The sequence below is a fragment of the Antechinus flavipes genome, chromosome 1 (genome assembly GCF_016432865.1).
Source record: "Antechinus flavipes isolate AdamAnt ecotype Samford, QLD, Australia chromosome 1, AdamAnt_v2, whole genome shotgun sequence".
NCBI classification, from domain to species: Eukaryota; Metazoa; Chordata; class Mammalia; order Dasyuromorphia; family Dasyuridae; genus Antechinus; species Antechinus flavipes.
Window position 1 is genome coordinate 322,998,078 of NC_067398.1, and position 22,479 is coordinate 323,020,556.

The 22,479-nt window shown below is 34.4% G+C and overlaps 1 protein-coding gene across 1 annotated transcript in view; it reads left to right on the forward strand.

Annotated features, from left to right (window-relative positions):
• Positions 1 to 22,479, forward strand: part of LOC127541331 (guanine nucleotide-binding protein G(q) subunit alpha) — a 394,715-nt gene that overhangs the window by 110,861 nt on the left and 261,375 nt on the right. The window contains exon 2 of the mRNA XM_051966618.1: positions 21,079 to 21,263. Coding sequence (XP_051822578.1) covers positions 21,079 to 21,263 — 185 coding nt within the window. The remainder of the gene's footprint in view (positions 1 to 21,078; positions 21,264 to 22,479) is intronic.

The window sequence follows — 22,479 nt, forward strand, 5'->3', positions numbered from 1 at the left end:
GGAAATAATTAATAGATTGAAGGCCCTGGAATTGAGACCTTAGAGCAGGCTACTTATAGAAAATGGGATTTTAGTTTGGATTTAAATGAAGTTGGTGGAGAGGTTTGCAGAAGTCAGAGTGGAGGGAAGAGAGTGTTGCAGGCATGGGGGTTAGCCAGCAAAAATTGCCAGGAGCCACGGGTGAAGTGTTTTATTGATGGAACAGCCAGGAGGCCAGTGTCAATGAAGCTAAGAGTATGTATTGCAGAGCAAGAGTATGTATAGAAAGCTAGAAAGGTGGGAAGGAGCTGGGTTAAGAAAGACTTTGAATGCCAAATAGATTATTTTATATCTGGAAGCAATAGGGAGCCAATGGAATTTATTGAAAGACAAAGACAGAAAGGGGGAGAGAGAGAGGGGAGGAGAGAGAGACAGAGAGAGAGAGAGAGAGAGAGAGAGAGAGAGAGAGAGAGAGAGAGTAAGAGAGTGTATGTTTTTGGGGGAGGATGAAGTGACATGATTGGTCCTGTATTTTAGGAAAATGTAATGGCTGAGTGGAGAATGAATTGGAGTAGGGAGAGACTTGAGCAGTCAGACAGGCAGAGCTACCAGCAGACTATTTCAGTAATCCAGGTGTGAAATGAGGGCCTGTTTTAGAATTGTGGCAGTATCACAGGAGACAAGGGGGCACATTCTGGAACTGAAAAGGTGAAATCAATAGTCATGGGTAAGAACTTGGATACTGAGGAGGCAGTGAAAGAAAGGAATCAAGCATGACTCTTAGGTTATGGGTTTTTATGCCTTTTATCTTATTTCTGTTTCACAGTTTATTATGAACTTTGTTGGATTGTGAGAAAAAATTTAATTAGAGCATCCCTGGAAATCCTAGGGCAGCCATTTTCTTTTCTTAAAGGGATCCAGTTTCCGTTTTACTTCCTTAAAATGCAGCTTACCTAACCTAGGTAATTAAACACTGCTATAAACCTCCCTTGGTATTGTGAACATTTTTTCTCTTTCTTAATAAATTTACGGTTCATTTTGAGTTTTCAAGAAAAGCCACATGGGGAACATTTGGAGGGCACCTTGACCTAGATTTCATATATAAAAATATCCAGATAAACAAACCCAGAGGGAGTAAGCAGAACCCAATGGTAAAAAATACAAGGTGGGATTAAAAAAACAAAAACAAAACCTGCCTTCGGTTTATTATAGAAAAAACACTATGGGGTCATGGAAAGAGCAGTAAATCTTTAACTAAAAGACCTGGGTTTGAATCTAGTTCTGCTGCTTATTAATTATGTGACTTTAGTTGGGCAATTTACTTTACCTCTCTGATACTCAGTGTTTTTCATCTGAAAAATGGAGTATATCTTTATTATTTATAGCATCATGAAAAATATGCTCTGTAAACCTTTATAGCACTACACAAGTACAGTGATTCATTGTTTCCATCTTTTTTGTTGTTGTTATTTGTTATAATGATATGCATTCTACCCTTTCCTTCTCAATTATTTTCTTTATTGGTTCAAGCCTTTATGCAGCCTGCATGATGCACAACTTTCATTAGATGCTGTTGCCTAGTCATTTCGCCTTTCTCTTTGAATATAAAGCCTTTTTGAGAAAAGCTTGTCCATAAACATAATTGCTATCATCATTCTCTTTATGCCAAAAATCTCTTTTGCCGACCAACATCCTTTTACTAGTGTGAGGCATGTGTGTGTTCACATTGGTATAGAAGTGTGCAAGTACTCAGATCAGTTAAGGAAGAATCCCTAGGGCTAATACTGTGACACTTCCATTTTGGGGTCCACTACAGTCACAAAGTCTCAGGTGTTACAAAGAATTTGAGAATTCTTAACAGGTTTTAGTGTTAGATTTGGTACCTCCCCTTTTATTTTTCTCTTTTGTTAGACCAATTCTATGGACCATTGAGCAAGACAAGAAGCTAGCTCTAAATTATAAGGGTAATTGATTTCAGTTCCTTTTTATCTGTTAAATGGTAGGAAATCATAACGTGTGCAACCAGGCCAAAAATAAAAAAAGCATCAATATGGCCTTGTACAGTTCCTTCTTTTACAGGAACAAATTTAGTACTAAAACTGGAGTTTTCCTCCCCACCCCCGGCCTTCCTCTCCACAGTTATGAATTTCTAGGTAGCATTCTTCAATGGAAAGAGTGTATCCTCTTTTCAGAAAGAAAGCAATATTTTCTTTCTTTTTGTTTTTTAGATTCTAAATTTATGTTGATATCATTTAAAAATAATTTCCGAATACAGTTTTCACTGTATTTATAATATGATGTGTTATTATATATAATACCACATAACATAACATAATATAATACAATACAAAAATATTATAATTTCCATTTTTCTAACCAATGAGCATTCTCTTGTCCTTCAGCAAAACTATCAATTATATAAACTGAATCTGAGTATTTGTGCAATGTCTGGGAAGATTGTCTTTTACCTTTCTGTATGTGTGTGCGTGTGTTGGGGTGGGGGGGCACATGTGCACACTCTTAGCACCCAGCACAGCGCCTGGCATAATAATAAATGTTAGTTGACTGATATAGTCTCCTGCTCTTGCAGAGAAAAGAGAGAGTTACATTTTCTCATTTCTTCGCTCAGACCAAACTTAGTCATAATTACACAACACTCCATTTGTTATGTTAGAAAGCAGTGTTTTCAGACATCACTTACCTGAAGAGTGTGTAAAAAAGAATCTTTTCTATTAAAATTTTATTCAGACTGATGTCTCGCTTTAACCATTAGAGTGCATCAAAAGTAGCTGGGAAGAAAGAGGAAGGAGAGAAAGGAAGAGATGTGATGGGGTATGTTATTATTCTTGTTACTGCTTGTCACACCTTTCAGTATGCTGGGAACACATGGAAATTAAGCAAAACAAATTGGAAGGACAGAGTTTAAATGAAAAAATAAGCCACAGTTGACATTTAAAGTGCTCAAGAATTGTTCATGTTATTATTTGATATTTCCAGGTAGGTTTTCCTTTTTTCTGTGTTAAATAGCAACTACTATATGTGAATTAATAAACTCTGCTGTAAGCTTCTGTCAGATCAGCCATAAAAAACTCAACTATTTTGTCTTTTCATTTATATAAATTTGTCTTTCTTAAGAGTTCCACTCTTACTGGTTCTCTGCAGCTTAAATTTTTCTCTTTTTGGGAAGTGAGAGCTAAATGATTTCCTAATGCCCTTCTCTCTAGGTTGTATGATAGTAGTGGTAAAAAATCTCCAGCAGAGAATTAGTAATATACTAGGATTTTAATATTCATTGGCATCATTTTTGCTTAGAAGTGGGAAAGAGGGTTTGTGTGTACAAATGGGTGTATGTGTTCAGTTCAGTGATTTTTTTCAATCAAATCTGACTCTTCATGACCCCATCTGAGGTTTTCTTGGCAGAGATACTGGAGTGGTTTGCCATTTCTTTCTCCAACTCATTTTACAAATGGGGAAACCGAAGCAAATAGGGCTAAATGATTTCCTCAGGATCACATAGCTAATAAGTGGGCGATATTGGATTTGAACTCAGAAAGATGATTCTTCCTGATTCCAGGCCAAGTTCTACTGCACCACGTGTGTGTGTGTGTGTGTGTATAGTTATACATATATAAACATAAATGGATATATACAGGTATATATGAATGTATATTTATATATTTATACTTATATTTACATATTTGTACATACATACATACACATATATAGACACATATGTGTGTATATATGTGTGTCTATATATGTGCATAGTCCCCACTCTTTTCTTTTGGAAAATTAGACTTATATCCAATTTGGATTTTATATTTAACTGTCCCAATACCTGATATGCAGATGACCTGTCCTTTAGATCTTTACATGTTGCATAGACAATAGGATTTTTAATGCCCTTCTAGATCAGCAGCCAAACATATTAAACAAAATTGGTCACCCTTTTTCTCCATAATATGTTCCTTCAGTTAAGTATCATTTTGTGCTTTCATTCTGACCAAACACAAAATCTCTAACTTTCCCCTTATCTTTATTTGTTAGAACGATACTTCTGGCATCATGTATGGAACCCATTGATTCGAAGGGTTAATTAGAACATTACTTTTTCTCTTGCTACAGCAGTTTAATTCCCTTATTGCTCCCCTATCAGTCCCTTTCAAAAGATAATTATTTTTAGGCAGTTCACAATAAAGAGTCAGAGCAGAAAAAAAAAGTTCTGACACATTAACCTTGAAAGGGAGATGACTTCAGTCATTTCTGTTAATATTTTAGCAAATAGTAAATAACAACTAAAGTATTTCTCTGCTTCATTAGAAGTTTGTTTACCCATGTTTTGCACTGGACAGTACTATAAGAATTTACCATTATATTAGTGAGTGCTCTCTCTACTAATGGGCAGCTAGTTTATACAGTGGATAGAATGCCAGACCTGGAATCTGGGAGATTCTTGTTCCTGAGTTCAAAGGTGACTTTAGATACTAGATATATGATCTTGGTCATGTCACTTAACCTTGTTTGCCTCAGTATTCTCATCTATAAAATGAGCTGGAAAAAGAAATGATAAATCACTCCAGTGTCTTTCCCAAAAAAATAGGATCACAAAGAGTCAGACATGACTGAAAAGGACTGAACAACAATCCTCTAATGATAATAGTTATCAACGTGCTTCATATATGCTGTCTCATTTGATCCTCACAGTGTTGTGAATTGGCTGCTCTTGTTATCCTGATTTTACAGAGGACACTAAAGCTAACAAAAAGTGAGTTACCTACTCAGGATCAGACAATAAATGATTGAGGCAGTTTTTTAATTGCAATTTGTCTTGACTCTAAGTTAAACATTCTACTTATTATGTTACTCTGCTACCTTTATTAGAAAAGATTATACCCTACCCACCCATACTTCTTATCCTGTGTGATTTCTGTCCATTATCCTCCCATGGAGGTTTTACATGGATACTCAAAACTTTGGAGGCTTTTCTCTAAGACTTTTACTATTCCATGGATATTGTTAGATGGGCAGTCCCTCTCCTTTCTTCTTGGCCCATGATTGTCTCTTTTTCTTTGCCATTTATCTATTTGCCTAGTTTGCAAATCAGGATTACACAAATTATAGTTTCCAAAGAATTAATAATAGTGATAATAATGTAAAAGCTATATTTATATGACTCTTTAAGGTACAAATTACTCTATATGTATCATTTGCTCCTCAGTGCTATTATCTCCATTTTATGGGTGAGGAAGCCAAAGCTGAGAGTAATTAAATGATTTGTTCATGTGACACAACAAGTCTGAAAGACCTGAATTTGAATTCTGCTGCAGTGTTCAATAATCTTCATCAGTGGAGAATTTTTTTCTTTTAATTGGTCCTGTAATTTTAATTATAGGGAGAATTCCTAGTGAAGAAACTATGTGATTCTTATGAAAGAATCATTGTTGATGTTATATGATGGAACTTATTTACCCACTCTGCCCCCCAATTCCCATAGATATTGCTGTTGCCTTTTGAGTTAATTGCAGTTGTGATTCTTGTGAAATGTTAATTTTGTGATCTGCAGTGATATGACATCACTGGGGAAAATTGATGTTAAAAAGTTTGGGTTTTTGTGGTGTGTGTGTGTACTGAGGATCTGATTAGGATCATTGAAAGTGTGTTCAGTTTCTTGAATGCAGTTCACTTTCATCTAAATATTCAATTATTGTTTCATCTTTATTATCTTTTTTAATTCCCATATAGGATACATGTACCAATGCATGTGGCTACCTTATGTACTGGATGCCATTATATATATGGGCAAAGTGCATTCTTTATCCACTTTGTTTTTCCTCTGTTATTTGCTAGGTTAGTCTTTTTTGAGTGACTGAAGATCTCATTGAGGAGTTCCTATAATGTTATCTATCTTCAACTAGGAATATTTGGAGAATTTTGGTAAACTATCCCATGACAATGGAAATCAACTGTGAGGAGAAGGCATTTTCTCTGAACTTTTCTTAATATTGAAGATGTATTGTTTTGGTTATCAAAAGTTCATATGCACAGATAAAATAACCTCTTGTCATATGTGGAAAATGGTATTTTGGGTCAATCTTTGTTGACTATTTTTCTTCTTGATTTGATTTGTAACCATCTATCAGGGAGTTTAATATAAGCCAGTTTCTATCCTGTGGTAGTATTGGTTAATATTAAGATTTTGAAAGGACTTTTAGAAAATGTAATTGTAAATTTTCCACCACCATATTTTTCAGTATGCAATTTTTCTGTGTGACCTAAAATTTGGATTTGAAATTGTGATATTCACACTCATAAATTCATTTAGAATACCTGAAGTGATAAACTAATGTAAGTAGAAGACTTAAAGTCTAAACAGTTTCCCATTCTTTCGAAATTTAGAGATTCATTATTATTAGTGTGATCATCAATATTTGAATTAAAATACTTTATTACAAATGTACATTTGAATTTGTGAAGTGCTTTAACATACATTATTTCACATGATCTTTATATTTATCCTGTGAGCTAGGAAAGGCAGTTTTGTTCACATTTTATAAAAAAGGAAGCTGATATTTATTAAGTGATTTGTTAAGCCATGTGACTAGGAAAGAGAAGAGCCATTGTTTTCTGGTTCTGGGTCTTGTGTAATTTATATTTCACTAAGCTATTCACTAAAGTAAAGGTATAAAGATAGCTTCATATCATGTAAAGAGTATTAGACTCTCAGTCAGGAAGACCTAGATTCATTTTCTTCCTCTAACAGAAGCAAGAGTACCCTGGGTAAACCATTTCACCTCTCTGTCTGAGGTTAGATCTTATAGTCTTCATATGCTTTAAAATTTCTCTACTAAAGTCATTTGTGTTCAGAAGGAATGGGTTGGTACACAGCGGCCTTTCTCATGCATATATATTGGTGGATAGAGGGTTGATGAAATCCCAGATCCTTTTATCCTAGAACTGTTCTTCACACGTTTATTTCTGTAGTTTCCAAACTCCACCAATGAAGGGACAAGAGGCATTATCCCTATTTTACAGATGGCATACTGAGGAACTCAGAGCTTCAAATCAAATTAACTAAAGGAAGATTTTCCTACTAGGAGTAAGATTAAGACTGAAATTTAAAAATAAAATCCTATTTTGATTCATCTCATAGAGTAGTGAATTCAGTAATGGCTTATATAGAGGATTTTTTTTAAAAGGTATTTGTTAAAGGGCAGAGATGGTTTCTTTTGTTTTATGTACATCTTTCTGTGCCTCTGATATACATACAATAGATGTTCATAAATCCCTTTTAAATAACTCATGACAAAAGTATTTAATGTTAAGTACCTACCTGATTATTTCATAAATTTTTTAAAATGTTGTTCTCACACTTGAATTTACACATTGAAATAAGAAACTAATAATCAAATTAGTATTAGACCTTTTAAAAATTCTATTTTTTTTATCTCAACCTTAAACTATCCCCAAGAGGAATTTATCCCTAGTTTCATCAGTTAGATCTGAGACAGAGCAGGTTGAAGTCCATATGTGATGGTAGGCAAGGAGAAAGTATAGAATTCTAGCATAGTAGTAGGTCAGATTAAATATTAACAGAAATTTCCTGAGAGAAAAAGCTAGAGGACTAAAGAACCATTTGAACTGGGGGAACAAAAATTTTTCAACATAAACTATTGACTTGCTTCAGTTCATTCCATTTTGAAGCATGCTAGAGAATAGGATAAGAGTGGGAAGAAGAAGAACAAAGCTCATTATGTGTTTGGTCAAATAATATTAATCGACTTCTATAGTCATAGTATTAAAAGTATGGGGTGGGGAGGAATGATTATCTTTAGATTTTTTAACCTAACATATTATCTAACATAATATCTTTGGATATTTTTTGTCTTATTAGAATCAATTATTATCTGATTTCAAAGATCAATTGGGGGAATGGTTGGTAATCTTATTTTGTTTCATAAGCACTTTTTTGGCATTCCAACAAAGCCTATGGACCCTTTCTCTTAGAATAATGAACTTTAAAAAAATCTATATTATAAAATACATGGAATTATAAAAGAAGCCAACTATATTGAAATATAAATATTGAAGTTGAAAACTAAATTTTCTCAAGACAAACTCTTACGTTAAAATCTTTTATGTAAAAGCAGCCTAGAACTAGGGATGAATTCCGCCTATGGTATCATTGTCAGATAGTCATTCAGACTATGAAAATCTTCAGTACTGAAGAACTTAGTATCTCCAGAAGCAGTCTATTTTACTCTTGTTAAATTGTAGCTTCTAGAAAGCTATTTTCATGTATGAATCAAAATTGCTTCTTTGTAATTTTTATCCAGATCATCTACTTTTGCCCTTGAAGAACAAAACAAATTCAATAATAATAAAGGTTTACAAAGCATTTTATAAATATTTTCCCCCCAAAGGTCTATAAAACTTAGATCCTTTGGTCCAGAATTGCTATCAGAAATTCTGTATTCCCCAAGAGAGCATAAAAAGAGGAAAGGACCCACACGTGCAAAAATATTTGCAGCAGCTCTTTTTGTGGTGACAAGGAATTGGAAATTGATGGGATGCCCATCAATTGGGGAGTGGCTGAACAAGTTGTGGGATTTGGATGTAATGGAATACTGTTGTCCTATAAGAAAAAATAAGTAGGAGGATTTCAGAAAAATCTGGAGAGATTTATATGAACTGATGCTGAGTGAAATGAGTAGAACCAGGAGAACATTATATATAATAACAGCAGCACTGGGTAATGATCAACTATCATAGACTTAACTCTTCTCAGAAACATAGTGATTCAAAACAATTCCAATAGACTTGAAATGGAAAATGCCATCCATATCTTAAGAAAGAACGATGGAGAGTGAATGCAAATCAAAATACCCTTTTTATTTTACTTTTTTTTTTGCTTTTTTCTTTCTTTTGTTTTTTTTCCTTTTGTTATTTTACTTTTATAACATCATTAATAAGAAAATATATTTAAAATGATTGTATATGTATACCTTATATTATAATGTTTGTTGTCTTAAGGAGAGGGGAAAAACGAAAAGGAGGGAGAAAAACAAAGAAAAAGGGCTGATATTATGAAGGACATGAAAGGGCTGAGAAAAAAAAGGAAAAAATATTTTTTCTTTTTGATTCTCACGATATCCCTGGGAAGTATGTGGTATTAGGATTTTCATTTACATATGAAGAAACTGAGGTAGAAAGGTTAAATGATTTGCCCGGTATTGCACAGCCATTAAGTATCTGGAGTAAGATTTGAAATTAGGTCTTTCTGAAACTAGGTCCACGATCTGATTCACTGTACAACCTGGCTGCTCATCTAGTTCCTTTTTCATATGATAATCCTTCAAATACTATTTGGTTGCCCTTAGTCTTGTCCAGTCTGAAATTTCCCATTCTTTCAGTTGATCTTCATGTGCCATATCAAAACCTATTTCTTTCCATTTGACCCAATATGGGAATTTGAATGCCAAATTGGTGATATCACAGTTATTTCCATGGTAGCACACTGTGATGTCCCAAACAAAGAATGGTGGCCTTTTTGTAGGGTATTGCAGAGAAAGCAGACTGCTTAGAGAAAAAAGAAAAACAGATTACTAAAAGCAGGTGATCTATGGAGTTTTATATACATTTTTTTTAAAGGTTTTTTGGAGTAGGGAAGAAAATTCCTGATTAAAATTTCCCTTTGTACTCAGTACAGGTGAAACTTGGGGGGAAATTAGATATAGTCCTGGATTTGGACTTTGGAATTGCTAAGAATTCATACTACAATTTTGCCATCTTTATTCTACTGGAATAAACTTAGTGAGCTTAATTAAAGTTCAGTATGTGATTTATAATCTTGATAGATTTTGTTCCTAACCTATTTTTAAACTGACATGCAATTTATTGTAATACTTCCAGGAGGTTTGAAGACTAAACTAGCTTTTGAGTCTATTACTGCTTGATGCTTCTATGGAAAGTGTCTTGGGAAACTTTTTTTCCTTTCTTTTTGCAAATTGGAGATATTAATAACATCAGTATTTTTCACAGTAAGCTAATAACATCAAGTGATTAAAAAAACAACAACAAACTAGCTTCATTTTTAAACCTGATATTTTGTTCTAATGAAAAAGTGATGAATAATGACTTATGTTTATGTAGCATTTTAAAGTTTTCAAAGGCTTTTCACATACATTTTCTTATCTGATTTTCATAACATTTCCTGCATCATTGTCCCCATTTTACAGATGAGGAAAGAGAGGCACTGAGAAATTGTGATTTTCCCAAAATCAGAGGCAAAAAAATGATTTGTCAGGATTATAACCTAGGTCTTCTTCATCCTATCCCAGATTCCTTTTTTCATTACATCATGTTTTACTGCTTTGTCCTGGGAAGATGAGTGGAAGAAAAAAACAAAGAATACAACTTCTTTCCAAAGCAGTTAGGTGCTTTAGATAGTTTCTCTCTAGATGAAGTGATTATTGTGTAGCATTATTACTAGGTGCTTCAATTAGGGTTGAATTAGAGAAGGCAGAGGTGTTAAACCTCAGAACTTGGAGATACATATGATTTCCCTGGGGAAAGCTATTTGCCTTGCTTTCCAAAGAAATTTGCCTAAAAGGATGCATTAGTTTTTATGGGACTTTCCCCGAGTGTGTGTTTGCTTTGCCTTTTAAAGTTATTTGACAATTTTATGGCAGAAATGTGCAACTTTGGAAACAAGGTGTGTTTCTTTCTCCATTTTATGTAAATTAGTTTGATCTATTTCATTTTCGCAAAGGCATGGGGAACATTAGTTTAATATTCCCTTTGTGGCTCTAGAGTTATTGGTGCCTTTCATTGCCCTTTGCTTTGAGAGATTAGACATAACCCGATCCACAAAACTTGCTACTAGTGGAAAGTTCTACTTTCTTTTGAAGATAAAGCATAATGGAAGTCTCATTAAACTTTGTATGTCAGCTGAGGAAACATAATTGGTTTTATCTGACATAGGAACTACTGCTTTTCATGTTGTGCTAAAGAATGTCTTCTGTTCAACATGAACAGATTGTAAAAATAAATGAAAATATTGTTCTGCTCAGTAAAAGAAAGATATACCGAAGCTAATTCACCAATTTCTAAAGTTGAACATATTTTTCTCCATGGTAGAAAAGATTGATTAGCAGAAAAAAGGGTGCTGAATTCTTCTACTTGCTTGGCATTTTCCATTCACCTGTAAAAACAATAATAAACATCTAGTATACTGTTGGGATTTAAGAAAAAAAAAAAGATATAAACCAAACAGTTGCCTATAAGAAACATTCATTTTATTAAAGAGAAAAAAATATATACATAGGTGAGTTTAAGTACCATCACAGTATATAAAGCACCCTTAGGGAGAGGTGGTATTACTAACAAATGGGAGCAAGACTTTTCCTAGGTGGTGGCACATGATTCGAACCTTGAAGGGAACTTGGGAGTCTAAAAGGCAGAAATGGAGGAGGGAAAGCAATCCAGCCATGTGGGATAATCTCTGCGGATAGGTGGCTCTAGAGGTCCTTTCATTTTTTTTTTTATTTGCTCCAACAAAATCTAAGTTTGATCAGGGGAAAGTTCAGTATAGTCAAAGTCAAGTTAAATAGGTCATGGGAAAAGTGTTAAGCTAGCAGATCCTTGAAAGAAACTTGCTTTTGAACTTAAAATATTAAACTATTGTTAAACTAGATTTGTTATGTTTTTAAGATTGCAAGGGGATGCCTGATAGATAGAATAGAAAATATCTGTGTATGCCTTTATTCTTTAGTAGTTGGGTTGCATTTGATAATCTGTAGGCAAGTTTCCATTGACTGCTTTTTATGTGTACAGCATTGAATTAAACATAGACGTCTAAGATAGAATTGATTCTCATTCTTTAGAAATCTTTTAAGATTTTATGATCTAGCTTTGAATAAAAGAATAATCTACATATTGGAGTAGTGAATTGTACAGGTCAGTACATAAAGAGGTTCTCAGAGACTTATATAATTTTATAGCTGGAAGATCGAATCCAACTGGGATCGAGTATTGAAGACTCCATGAGTCATTTACTTTGCTGTGACAAAATTATTGCTTCTTGCATCGATGGCTAAATGAAGTAGAACCTATATAGACCTCTGCCAAACTTTATATCATAGTTCTTTTATTTTAATAGCCCTGTAGTACACTGGGATCTTCTTTGCTGTTATTTCTCCCTTCCATTTCCTTCATTCTTTTCTTGAAAGATACATAATAACCCATGAAATTATATTTTTAAAAAAGCTAAACTAATGAAAAAATAGCCAAACTGTCATAGACACTCAAGTTGAAGAGATGGTAAAAATGAAATGAGAAAATTGACTATTTAGCAGATATGGGAAAGAAATACATAGAACTTAACCCCTACGATATTTTTAAGTCGAATACTTTAGTTTTCATGCTAGAAAACATTCATTAGCAGATAAAAGGAAGCTGAATTATTTTTCTTTTTCAATTCACCAATACAAACAATGCTTTAATTGGAGTGACAAAGGTGAAATAAACAAATGATTGAGGGATAAGGACTCTTTCAATGGTTATCCTAACTTCATGTATACACAAAAGTGTTTTCTCTTTAGGGCCCAAATTATGATAAATACTCTATAACTACAAGTGTTGTAGAAATTTTTAGATCAGGTTGTCCAGCACAGAGTCCAAATGAAAGAATTTCTTAGAAGGTGAGATTCTCCAGATATTCTTGATTACAAATGACGTTCTGCTACTTGTATCAAACTTGAGTACCATGTAGAGTTTTCTGAAGGTGAATTGTTTGAACTATTCTCAGATGAAAAACTAAGTGAAGGAATTTGTTAATCTAAATTCTGATGCATAGGAATATGGACAACCCATAGAACTGACTCTTAGGTACATATATTTTAGGGAGACAATGCAGATGGATAGTGCAGGCAGGGGTGGATTGATAAACCGTTAACCATCAGCTCTCTGAAAACATTCAAAACACACTTTTATGTTTAATCCATGTTATTAACTTTTTATCCATTATTTTCTTAAATCTAGACAATCAACAAAACATGAGGAAGAAGGAGGGAGTGGGAGGGAAGAGAACATCTTTTAGAAATTTCTTAAAATCTTAGACCAATCACACAAGCTTTGCAAAAAGTTTTTGTTTTGTTAGGACGCACAGCTTCTTGAAAACTAGATTCTGTCTAGTCTTTTTTTTTTTTTTTAAACCAAATAAACTCAATAATTGAATGGTTACTACTCTTACTAATATTATTTGAAAGATATGTAAAACACTAGGGATACAAAAAAAGCAAAAATAGTCCCTTCTCTCAAAGAGCTCCCACTCGAATGAGGGAGACAACCCACAAATAACTATGTACCTACAAAATACATACAGGATAAATTGGAGATAATGTTAGAGGGAAGGCACTAACATTAAAGGGGAATTAAGAAAGACTTACTCCAGAAAATGGAATTGTAGCTGAGACTTGAAGGAAGCCAGGAGATAGGAGGCTGGACAGAATTCTCAACTCCCATCTCCCATTTATGAAGGAAATATAGGCACACACTAAGAGAAGATTTTGTTTGTTTTGTTCTGGATGTGCGATTTTAGTGTGGGAATTCCATTCACTGATGTTAATAGACTCATAGAATATCCTTAGGCCTCAATTTGTCCATCATCATATGACCAGGGTATGTTGCAGGCAATACTTTCACATCACAGTGTCAATCCTCCAATGACTAGACACAAATTTTCATGAAAAGGAAGAGTAGATACAGTATATTCAATCCCTATTTCTTCCCTCCCTCCTTTCCTCTCCGTCCCTCCTTTCCTCCCTCCTTTCTTCTCCCTTCCTCCTTCCTTTCCTCCTTCCCTCCCTCCCTTCTTCCTTCCTTCCTTTCTCCCTTCCTTCTTCCTTCCTTCCTTTCTCCCTTCCTTCTTCCCTTCTTTCTTTCCTCCCTTCCTTCCTCCTTTCTTTTCTTTCCTCACTTCCTTCCTCTCTTCCTTCCCTCCTTTCATTTCCCTCCCTACTTCCCTCCCTCCTTTCTCCCTCCTTCCCTCCCCTCTTTCCCTCCTTCCCTTCCTTTCCTCCTTCTCCTTCCCTCCCTCTCTTCCTTCCTCCCCTTCCCTCTCTTCCTTCCTTCCTTCCTTCTTTCCTTTTTTCTTTTCTTTCTTTCCTCCTTTTTTCTTTTCTTTCTTTCCTCCTTTTTTCTTCTCTCTCTTTTTTCTTCCCTCCCTCCCTGCCTTCCTTCCCTTTTGTCCCCTATCCCTTCTCCCCATCTTTGATTTCATATCTAATTATTATTTAAATATAAGAGGAGCCAAGAAAAATTCCATTTTGCCTATTACTGTTATTTTGTTGAATGGCATGGAACTCAAACCTTGCTCAGGTAATACTGGCAGGAGGGATAATCATCCAATTCCCTTTCTTCAATCTCACAATGATGACAATGTATTAGAATTACTTTGGCTTTCATTATGGCAAAAATCTTATTGTGATTTGGATTTACTGATTGATTTTTCATATAGTGTTGGAACACCAAAGCCCTAGACTCTGTTTAAGGAAGATAATTTGAATGCCTTTTTACATATACTTAAAGGAAAGGGGCAGAGTAAGGGAAACACATGACAACAATAGAAATGATATCTGATTTTTATATAATGTTTTAAGGTTTTCATAGCATCTTATACATATTCTTTTGAAAAAAAACTTCATTGGAATGCCATTGTTACCCCAATTTATAGATTAAGAAACTGAGACTGAGAGAAGTTAGATGACTTAACCGTGGCCTACAGCTAATAAGTATCATATACTGGATTGAAATCCTGGTTTTTGTTGACTATAAGTACTATATTCAAATACACAGAGGAAGTGAAGATGCTTTTCTGTTAGTTTTCATAACTGGATCTCATTCATATGAGGAACACTCTACCCTTATTTCTATATCTCAGTTCCTCAACACTTTAAAAATACTTGTCTTGAATGCAATGTCCCATTTTAGATATGTGGAAGTTGAAACTAAAATCACTGAAAAAATTGTCCTTTTTTTCTATTACATGTAAAAAATTGGAATTATGAAATTAAAACATGATTTCCATATATTATCTGCCTCTAATTCTGTTAGTATTTAGTTAGATCCATATGCAAAACTGAGATGGTCATTTTCACATTATATGGTTGAATTAATTTTTTTTCAAGAAACTCTGAAATTCCCAGAGGAATGGTAATAGGAAAAAAAACCACAACAACATAATAAATAGTTGAATATAGCAATTTGAAACAGCCATCTTTCCTTTTCCTTTTTTGTACAAGAAATGGTGTGTTTGTTTAAACATCTGCAGTCACTTAAGAGGACTTAAACTCTTAATACTTATTTGACTTATTAGTTATTGTTTATAAAGATAGTAATGAAATCCAACCACCCAAAAAATAAAGCTGAAATTAGGACAAATGCTATGATTCTTTTCCTTCCCTTTTCCTCTCTTCTCTCCACCCTTTCTTGAAAATTTGAGGGAGGTGAAGAGAGGAAATTACAGTTAAGAGAACAGGGGTCATAAGGTCTTCCTGCACTTTCTGTTCCCTTCTCTGTGTTTAGAATCTCAATAGGTATTTTCACTTTTTTCACATTGTTTGTGGAAACAAAGCCATTTGTTGTTCATTAAACCTTGTGGAAAGTTAAAAGTAGGGGGAGGGGGAAAGAGAAAGCAAAGGAGGCAAATAAGAGTTTCTGCAGCTTTGAAAACCAATCCAGAGGCAGCTTCTGAAAAAGTCTTTTATTTCATGATCTGATCAGAATTTCTCTCCTCTGAAAAGGAGGGAATAGATAATGCTCAATGAATTTTAACACCTAATTATTTACACCAAGCATGTGATTGCTAATTGTGTTTTTAACTGTGACGGAAGATATCATGCTTAGAATCCAAATGGAAGGTGGTAAAGAGGTCCAGTTACTATTTGAATATGGCATTTTGCTTATTGCATCAAGCACCAAATACCAGAGATGTATCACTGAAGAAAGAAATCTTCAGTGAAATCCCTAGCCAAATCAAGAGACAAATGTAACAATCTAAATAGGAAAAACTAAATTAGTATTAAAATATATGTTGTTCATATGAATTTGGATGAGTAGTCTTTTGAGCCAATTCATTAATTGACATCTCTTATATACTGGAGATGGATAGTGAACTGGACAGGATTGAAAGAAAACTTTTTAAAAAGAGGATTGGTTTCATTTGGGAGATTGAATGGCATTTTCAATAACCCCAAGCTTCTCCCTGACAGAAAACCCCACTTTTAAATAATGATACTAGTTTTCTGGTAATGTGGTTTGCCTGCAAATCAAAGAACACAGCAATCTTTATTTTTCATATTCTATTCTTTTTTCATATTCTATTTCTTTTTTCAAATTCTATTTTTATTTTTTTAATAATAACTTTTTATTTCAAAAGATATGCAAAGATAGTTTTCAGTGTTTACCCTTTCAAAACCTTGTGTTCCTATATGTTTCCCTCTCCTTCCCCGTTCCCTCCCCTCCCCCATGGGTAATCTATTATAATGTTAAACATATGCAATTCTTATATACATATTTCCACAAATATCATTCTGCACAAGAAAAATCCTATCAAAAAGGAAAAAAAAATAAAGAAAACAAAAAGCAAACAAACAACAAAAATGAAAATGCCATGTTGTGATCCATATTCAGTCCCCCCACATTTCTCTTTCTGGATGCAGATGGCTCTCTCCATCACAAGTGTAAACAACTTATTGAATCAAAACCATAAGTTGAAAATTTTCACCAGGATAATTTGCATGCAAGAAATAGCATCAAGGTTGTTTTCTGGGAAATATATAATGAGAAAAGAAGTTGGACATGTTGATAAGTTGATGCTTAATACAATTTAATTATCTACTCTTTGTCAGGAACTATTCTAAGTTCTAGGACTACAAAAAAAGGCAAAAGACAGTTCTTTCTTTCAAGGAATTCAAAAATCTAATGGAGGAGACAGCATGTAAATGACAATGAGCAAACTGTATACAGAATAATTTAGAAATAATAAAAAGAGGGGACTAGCATTCAGAGGGACTGAGAAAGGCATCCTGTAGAAGTGAAGTGTTAGCTGGGAATTGGAGAAAGTTAAAGAAGCCAGGAGGTAGAGATAAGGAGAGAAGGAATTGTAGGCATGGGGAATGGCTATTGAAAAAAGGAAGATTAATTAGGAGAATATTACAATAGTCCAGGTGGGAGAAGCTAAAGGCTTGACCTTGAGGCAACTGTAGGAGTGGGGGTGGAGGATAGGGGAGGAGGAAAGGATGAATAGAAAAGATATTGAAAAGGCAGAACTAAACAGATTTGGCAACTGATTGAATATGGAAATGAGGAAGAAGAGGGAAGTGACAAGAATGATGACAAGGTTATGAACTTGAGTGATTGGGAAGATAGTGGTATTTTTCTACAGGCATGGCAAAATTTAATGGAACAGATGAGTTGGATGGAAAAGATGATAAATCAGTTCCACGTAACATTAAATTTGAACTGGTAATGAGACATGTCTAGTGAGCATTTAGTGATATAAAGGAATTATAGTTCTGGAGAGGTATCAAGGATGGATATGTAGATTTGAGAATGATAAGCACACAGATGATCATAGGGGATAAGAAGTATAGGAAAAGAGTATAAAAAGAGAAGAGTATATAGAATAGAGTCTTGGATAGTGTCTTATAGGTTAGGAGATAGATGATTATTTACTAAAGTAGTGTGAGAAAGAAGATTAACATGAATAGGAAGGGAAGCAGGAAACTCCAGTGTCATAGAAGCCAAAGGAGAAAATATCTAAAAAAAAAGATTAGTCAACAGTGATAAAAACTTTAGAACAGTCAAGAAAAAGGATTTTGAAAAGGCTGGTGGACTTAGCAATTGAGATTCGTGGTATCTTTTATGAATGCAGTGTCAATAGAGTAGCGATCTTAAAAGAGAGATTGTATAAGGATTTAAGAAGTGAGCCATGATGAATTAGAGGAATTACTAGATGTTCAGTAGGAAATGGAACAAAGGATTCCAAAATGTAGATATGATCAGGAAACATGTTCCAGGCATGAGGGACAGTCTGTGAAGCCATGGAGATGGGAAATAAAATGTAGTATAAGGGGAACAATGCCAGTGAAGGTCAGGGATGGTGGTACTAACTCCCCTTTTGTGATGACACAGAGAGATGGTGATGGGAATGTCCGTCCACCCATTGTAAGGAGCACCTGATACTTGTGAGGGACTTTGGTCAGGACTGTGACTGGTACAAAGGTAGCACTGGTATCAATGCTCTCACTCTCCAGGGCAGCAGCTTTTATGTTACTGACTAATAGACTGATAGAAGCCTGATTTTGCAGATAGTCATTGCAAGGATGTCTCTAATAATATCATTCCCTATGAGAAAAGAGGGCAGAACCAGAAGGATGATATCCTCAGTTCCATAAAATAATTCCTGAGTCCTTCCAATAATTTTTACCATGGATACTTTTTTTGATAGTAAATTTTACTGATATCTTATTTTTACATAACTTTCTTTCCTCGGTGTAACTTTTCCCTTCTCCCTCTCCTTTTATTTTCCAGAGCATCTTATAGCCAAGAATTTTTTAAATGGGGCAAGAAATAAGAAGTTCAATAAAACTAACCAAAATATGGGGAAAAGATAAAATTAATTAATTAAATGCAATGTTCCATATCTATATAGTCTCCTACTTTTGCAAAGAAGGTACATTCTCATATCCTTGGAGGTCAAGATCCCTTGATTAGTTAGGTCTTTGTGGAGTAATTCTAAGAGATCTGGTTTACTCCATCACAGGAAAAATTTTCCTTATGATTTGTGGTGAGATGCTTAGGAATTAAGAATGAGTCTTCATTCAAGAGCACTTCTTCTGGAGGTAGATGACCTCCTCAATGCATAATTCCTAATATTTGTGTGTCTTTGGGCGTTGTTTGATTCCACATACCTCAATTTTCTCCTCTGTAATATGAGGGGAATTGAAATAGATAACTTTTGGGGTACTTTTCAGCTCTGCATTTATGATCCTTTGATCTATCTGCCTTTTTTCACACCATCTCTCATGCCTGAAATAAATCCTTATGTTCTGTCCAAGTCTCTTCATTCTTTTAAAAAATGCCAACTCTGGTTCCACCTCCTCCATGAAGCATCCGATGGATGCTTACTTCCCCCATCTCTACTTGCTCAAGTTTCTGTTTGTTTTTCATATGTAATTTATTTTATTTTATTTATTGGGATTTGCATATTTCTGCTGAAATAACTTTTTAGAATCTAGGGATTAATTAGTTTACTAAAAGGAGGCCTTTAGCATAGGTTCTGGATCCAAATTCTGTCTTAATGGTCTAAATTATTTCAAATAATTTTTAGCTAATTTTTTTATTAAAGCTTTTTATTTACAAAGCATATGCATGGAATTTTTCCAACTTTGACCTTTGCATAACCTTTTGTTCCAAATTTTTCCCTCTTTTCCCCACCCTCTCCCTAGCTAGCAAGTAGTCCAATATATGTTAAATATGTTAAAATGCATGTTAGATCCAATATATGTATACATATTTATACAGTTATCTTGAGATAACAAGAAAAATCAGATCAAGAAGTAAGAAAAAGAAAAACTGAGAAAGAAAACAGAATGCAAGCAAATAACAACAGAGAGAGAGTGAGAATGCTATGCTGGGTTCCACACTCTCCCCCGGTTCTCTCTCTGGGTGTAGTTGCCTCTTTTCATCACTGTACAAGTGGAATGGGTTTGAATCATCTCAATGTTGAAGAGAGCCATGGCCATCAGAATTGATTGTCAAATAGTTTTCTTGTTGCCTTGTATAATGATCTCCTGGTTCTGCTCATTTCACTTAGCATCAGTTCATGTAGGCCTCCCAAAGTCTCTCTAAAATCATCCTGCTGTTTGTTTCTTACCGATCAAATAATTTACATAAGAAGGAAGACTTATTAAAATTTTGTTTTGTGGGAAGAGAACTAGTTTTACTTTGTTTCTTGAAAAATGTTACTGATAGTATTAATGGTTCTCAAACTTTTTTATACTAACTTCACAGAATTTATTTATTTACTTTTTGTTGCCATGAGGAACTGAGGCACACTGAACTTTTAAGTTGTCAACAAAAGGATTTTGTATAGTCCAACTTTGAGTCCAGGCCCCTTTTCATTGCTCTACTTTTTTTTCCTCTGCCTTTTATCATCTTCTCTTTCCTTATTCTTTCTTTTTTTCTTTCTTTCTTTCTTTCTTTCTTTCTTTCTTTCTTTCTTTCTTTCTTTCTTTCTTTCTTCTTTCTTTCTCTCTCTCTCTCTCTCTCTCTCTCTCTCTCTCTCTCTCTCTCTCTCTCTCTCTCTCTTTCTTCCTTCCTTCCTTCCTTCCTTCTTTCCTTCCTTCCTTCCTCCCTTTCTCCCTCCCTCCCTCTCTCCCTTTCTTTCTTTGGGGGGAGGAGGAAGGACATTCCAGGTTTAAGTGATAATTATTTTTGCATATATATTTTTTTAATAATGGAGAAGTCAGTGTCAAAGGGGAGGGTATTCCTGAAAATTTCTGTGTTGTAGAAAACAAAAAGCTTAGATAAAACAGTTTTTTAAAAGAAATTTATGATGTTGCACTCCAAAGAAGAGTTTTTGATATAGCTTTTGGCCTGTTTTGAGGAGATAATCTCTCATGAAATCAGATATCAAAAGCTCCCTATAGTTGCATTTTCATCTCCAATAGAAGTTATCCTTCTCTAATCTAAGTCTTTATTGTGTGGAAGGTTTTTTGTTACTGTTTTGTTGTTTGGGAGGGGTTCCTATCAAAGACTTTATTGTTGTAAATCACTCCTTCCTGCAATGCAAACTGGTAGCTACTCTAATTTGCTGCTTCAAATGCTGAGGCCATTACTTGTTCAAGGTCACAGTCAGTGTCAGTAGCATGATTTGAACCTGGATCTTAATGGCAAGACCAGTCCTCTCTGCACAATGCATGCATTGTGGCTTTAAAACCATACGATATTTTTTAGCTCACTATGACTTCTCTAAATTTGAGGAACCATGTCTTAGCACTCTAGTTTGATGAGCTATTGCTATTGCCTGTCTTTCAGGTACAGGAGAGAGTGGCAAAAGTACATTCATCAAGCAGATGAGAATTATCCATGGATCAGGTTACTCTGATGAAGACAAAAGAGGTTTCACAAAACTGGTGTATCAGAACATCTTTACAGCAATGCAGGCTATGATCAGAGCCATGGACACACTCAAAATCCCATACAAATACGAACACAATAAGGTAAGCTTTGCTATTTTTTTTTCACAATTCCCATGATAAAAACACTACTGCATTGCAAATGGTCCTTTGAATGCATCTGAAATAGAGTTTTTTGAGCTCTATCCAAAGAGAAAGATGTCCAGTGAACAGTGAGTTACCTCTAAGGGATATATTTTAATAGCATGATTATTTATTAATATTCATGTCACCAGGGAAAGCCAAATGTAAACATGTTATTGTAAATGAGATGGGCTTTTTTCTTTTAAAGGTTTTTTTTGTGGCATATTGAATGGATGTAAACTTAGTTTTCTAGCTTGTATAAAGCCCAAGTAAAGCTTAGCCAATGTAAAATTATGACAAAATGTCTAAAGCCAGGAAACTTCAAAAAGAAGCTGACTGTGTTGTCTTAGCTCCCACCCAGTACACTTCATTTACAAAGAAAGGAAAGCATCTTAGGGCCATTGTGCCTGGTTTAATTTTAAACTTCCTGATTTGCCTTTTGGAGGGCTGCAGCCTCAATTTTCTTTCAAAACAATCCAATCTCACATCTGTTTCTACCCAGATATACATGTCATCCTTCATCCATCCAGCACTCCCAGCTAAATACACTTGTGAAAGTCAATGACACCTTCTAAACTAACTTGAGGAATGGTTAGACAAGAAATACACATTTTTTGAGTTTTTTATTTTTAAACAATAAAAAATAACATTGCAAGTATATAGTAACATGTATATTAAGGAATAGAATTCTTTGTTTGTTTAGAAAGAAAGAAAAAAGTGGAGAAAAGACTATGATAGATTAGATCATACTGCAAGAAATTTTAGGAAAAAACTTAAAAGATATGATGATTAAGCAATGAGTTAGTTTAATAGTTTAATGAAGTGTGATGCATACAGGGCACAGAAAGTATTATAATTCAGATTTTTCTTATGGCATTTTGCCCTCTTTCTTGACACCTTTACTCCTTATTTTGTGGGATACTTATCTATGTACCTGTCACATTCTCCTGGGAGAATGAAAGCTCCTTGTTAATGGATATCAAAAACTTATCATCATTATGAGATTGTAATATCAGATGTTGTCATTGTTTATTCCATCAATTAGCTAATATTTATAAGTTATTATTCTGTATCAGACATTGCATACATCATGTAATACTCTAGGGAGATGAAGACCCCCTCTCCTACTCCCCCAAAAGTTGCTGCCCTCAAGGAGTATAGCTTCTATCTGGGAAGA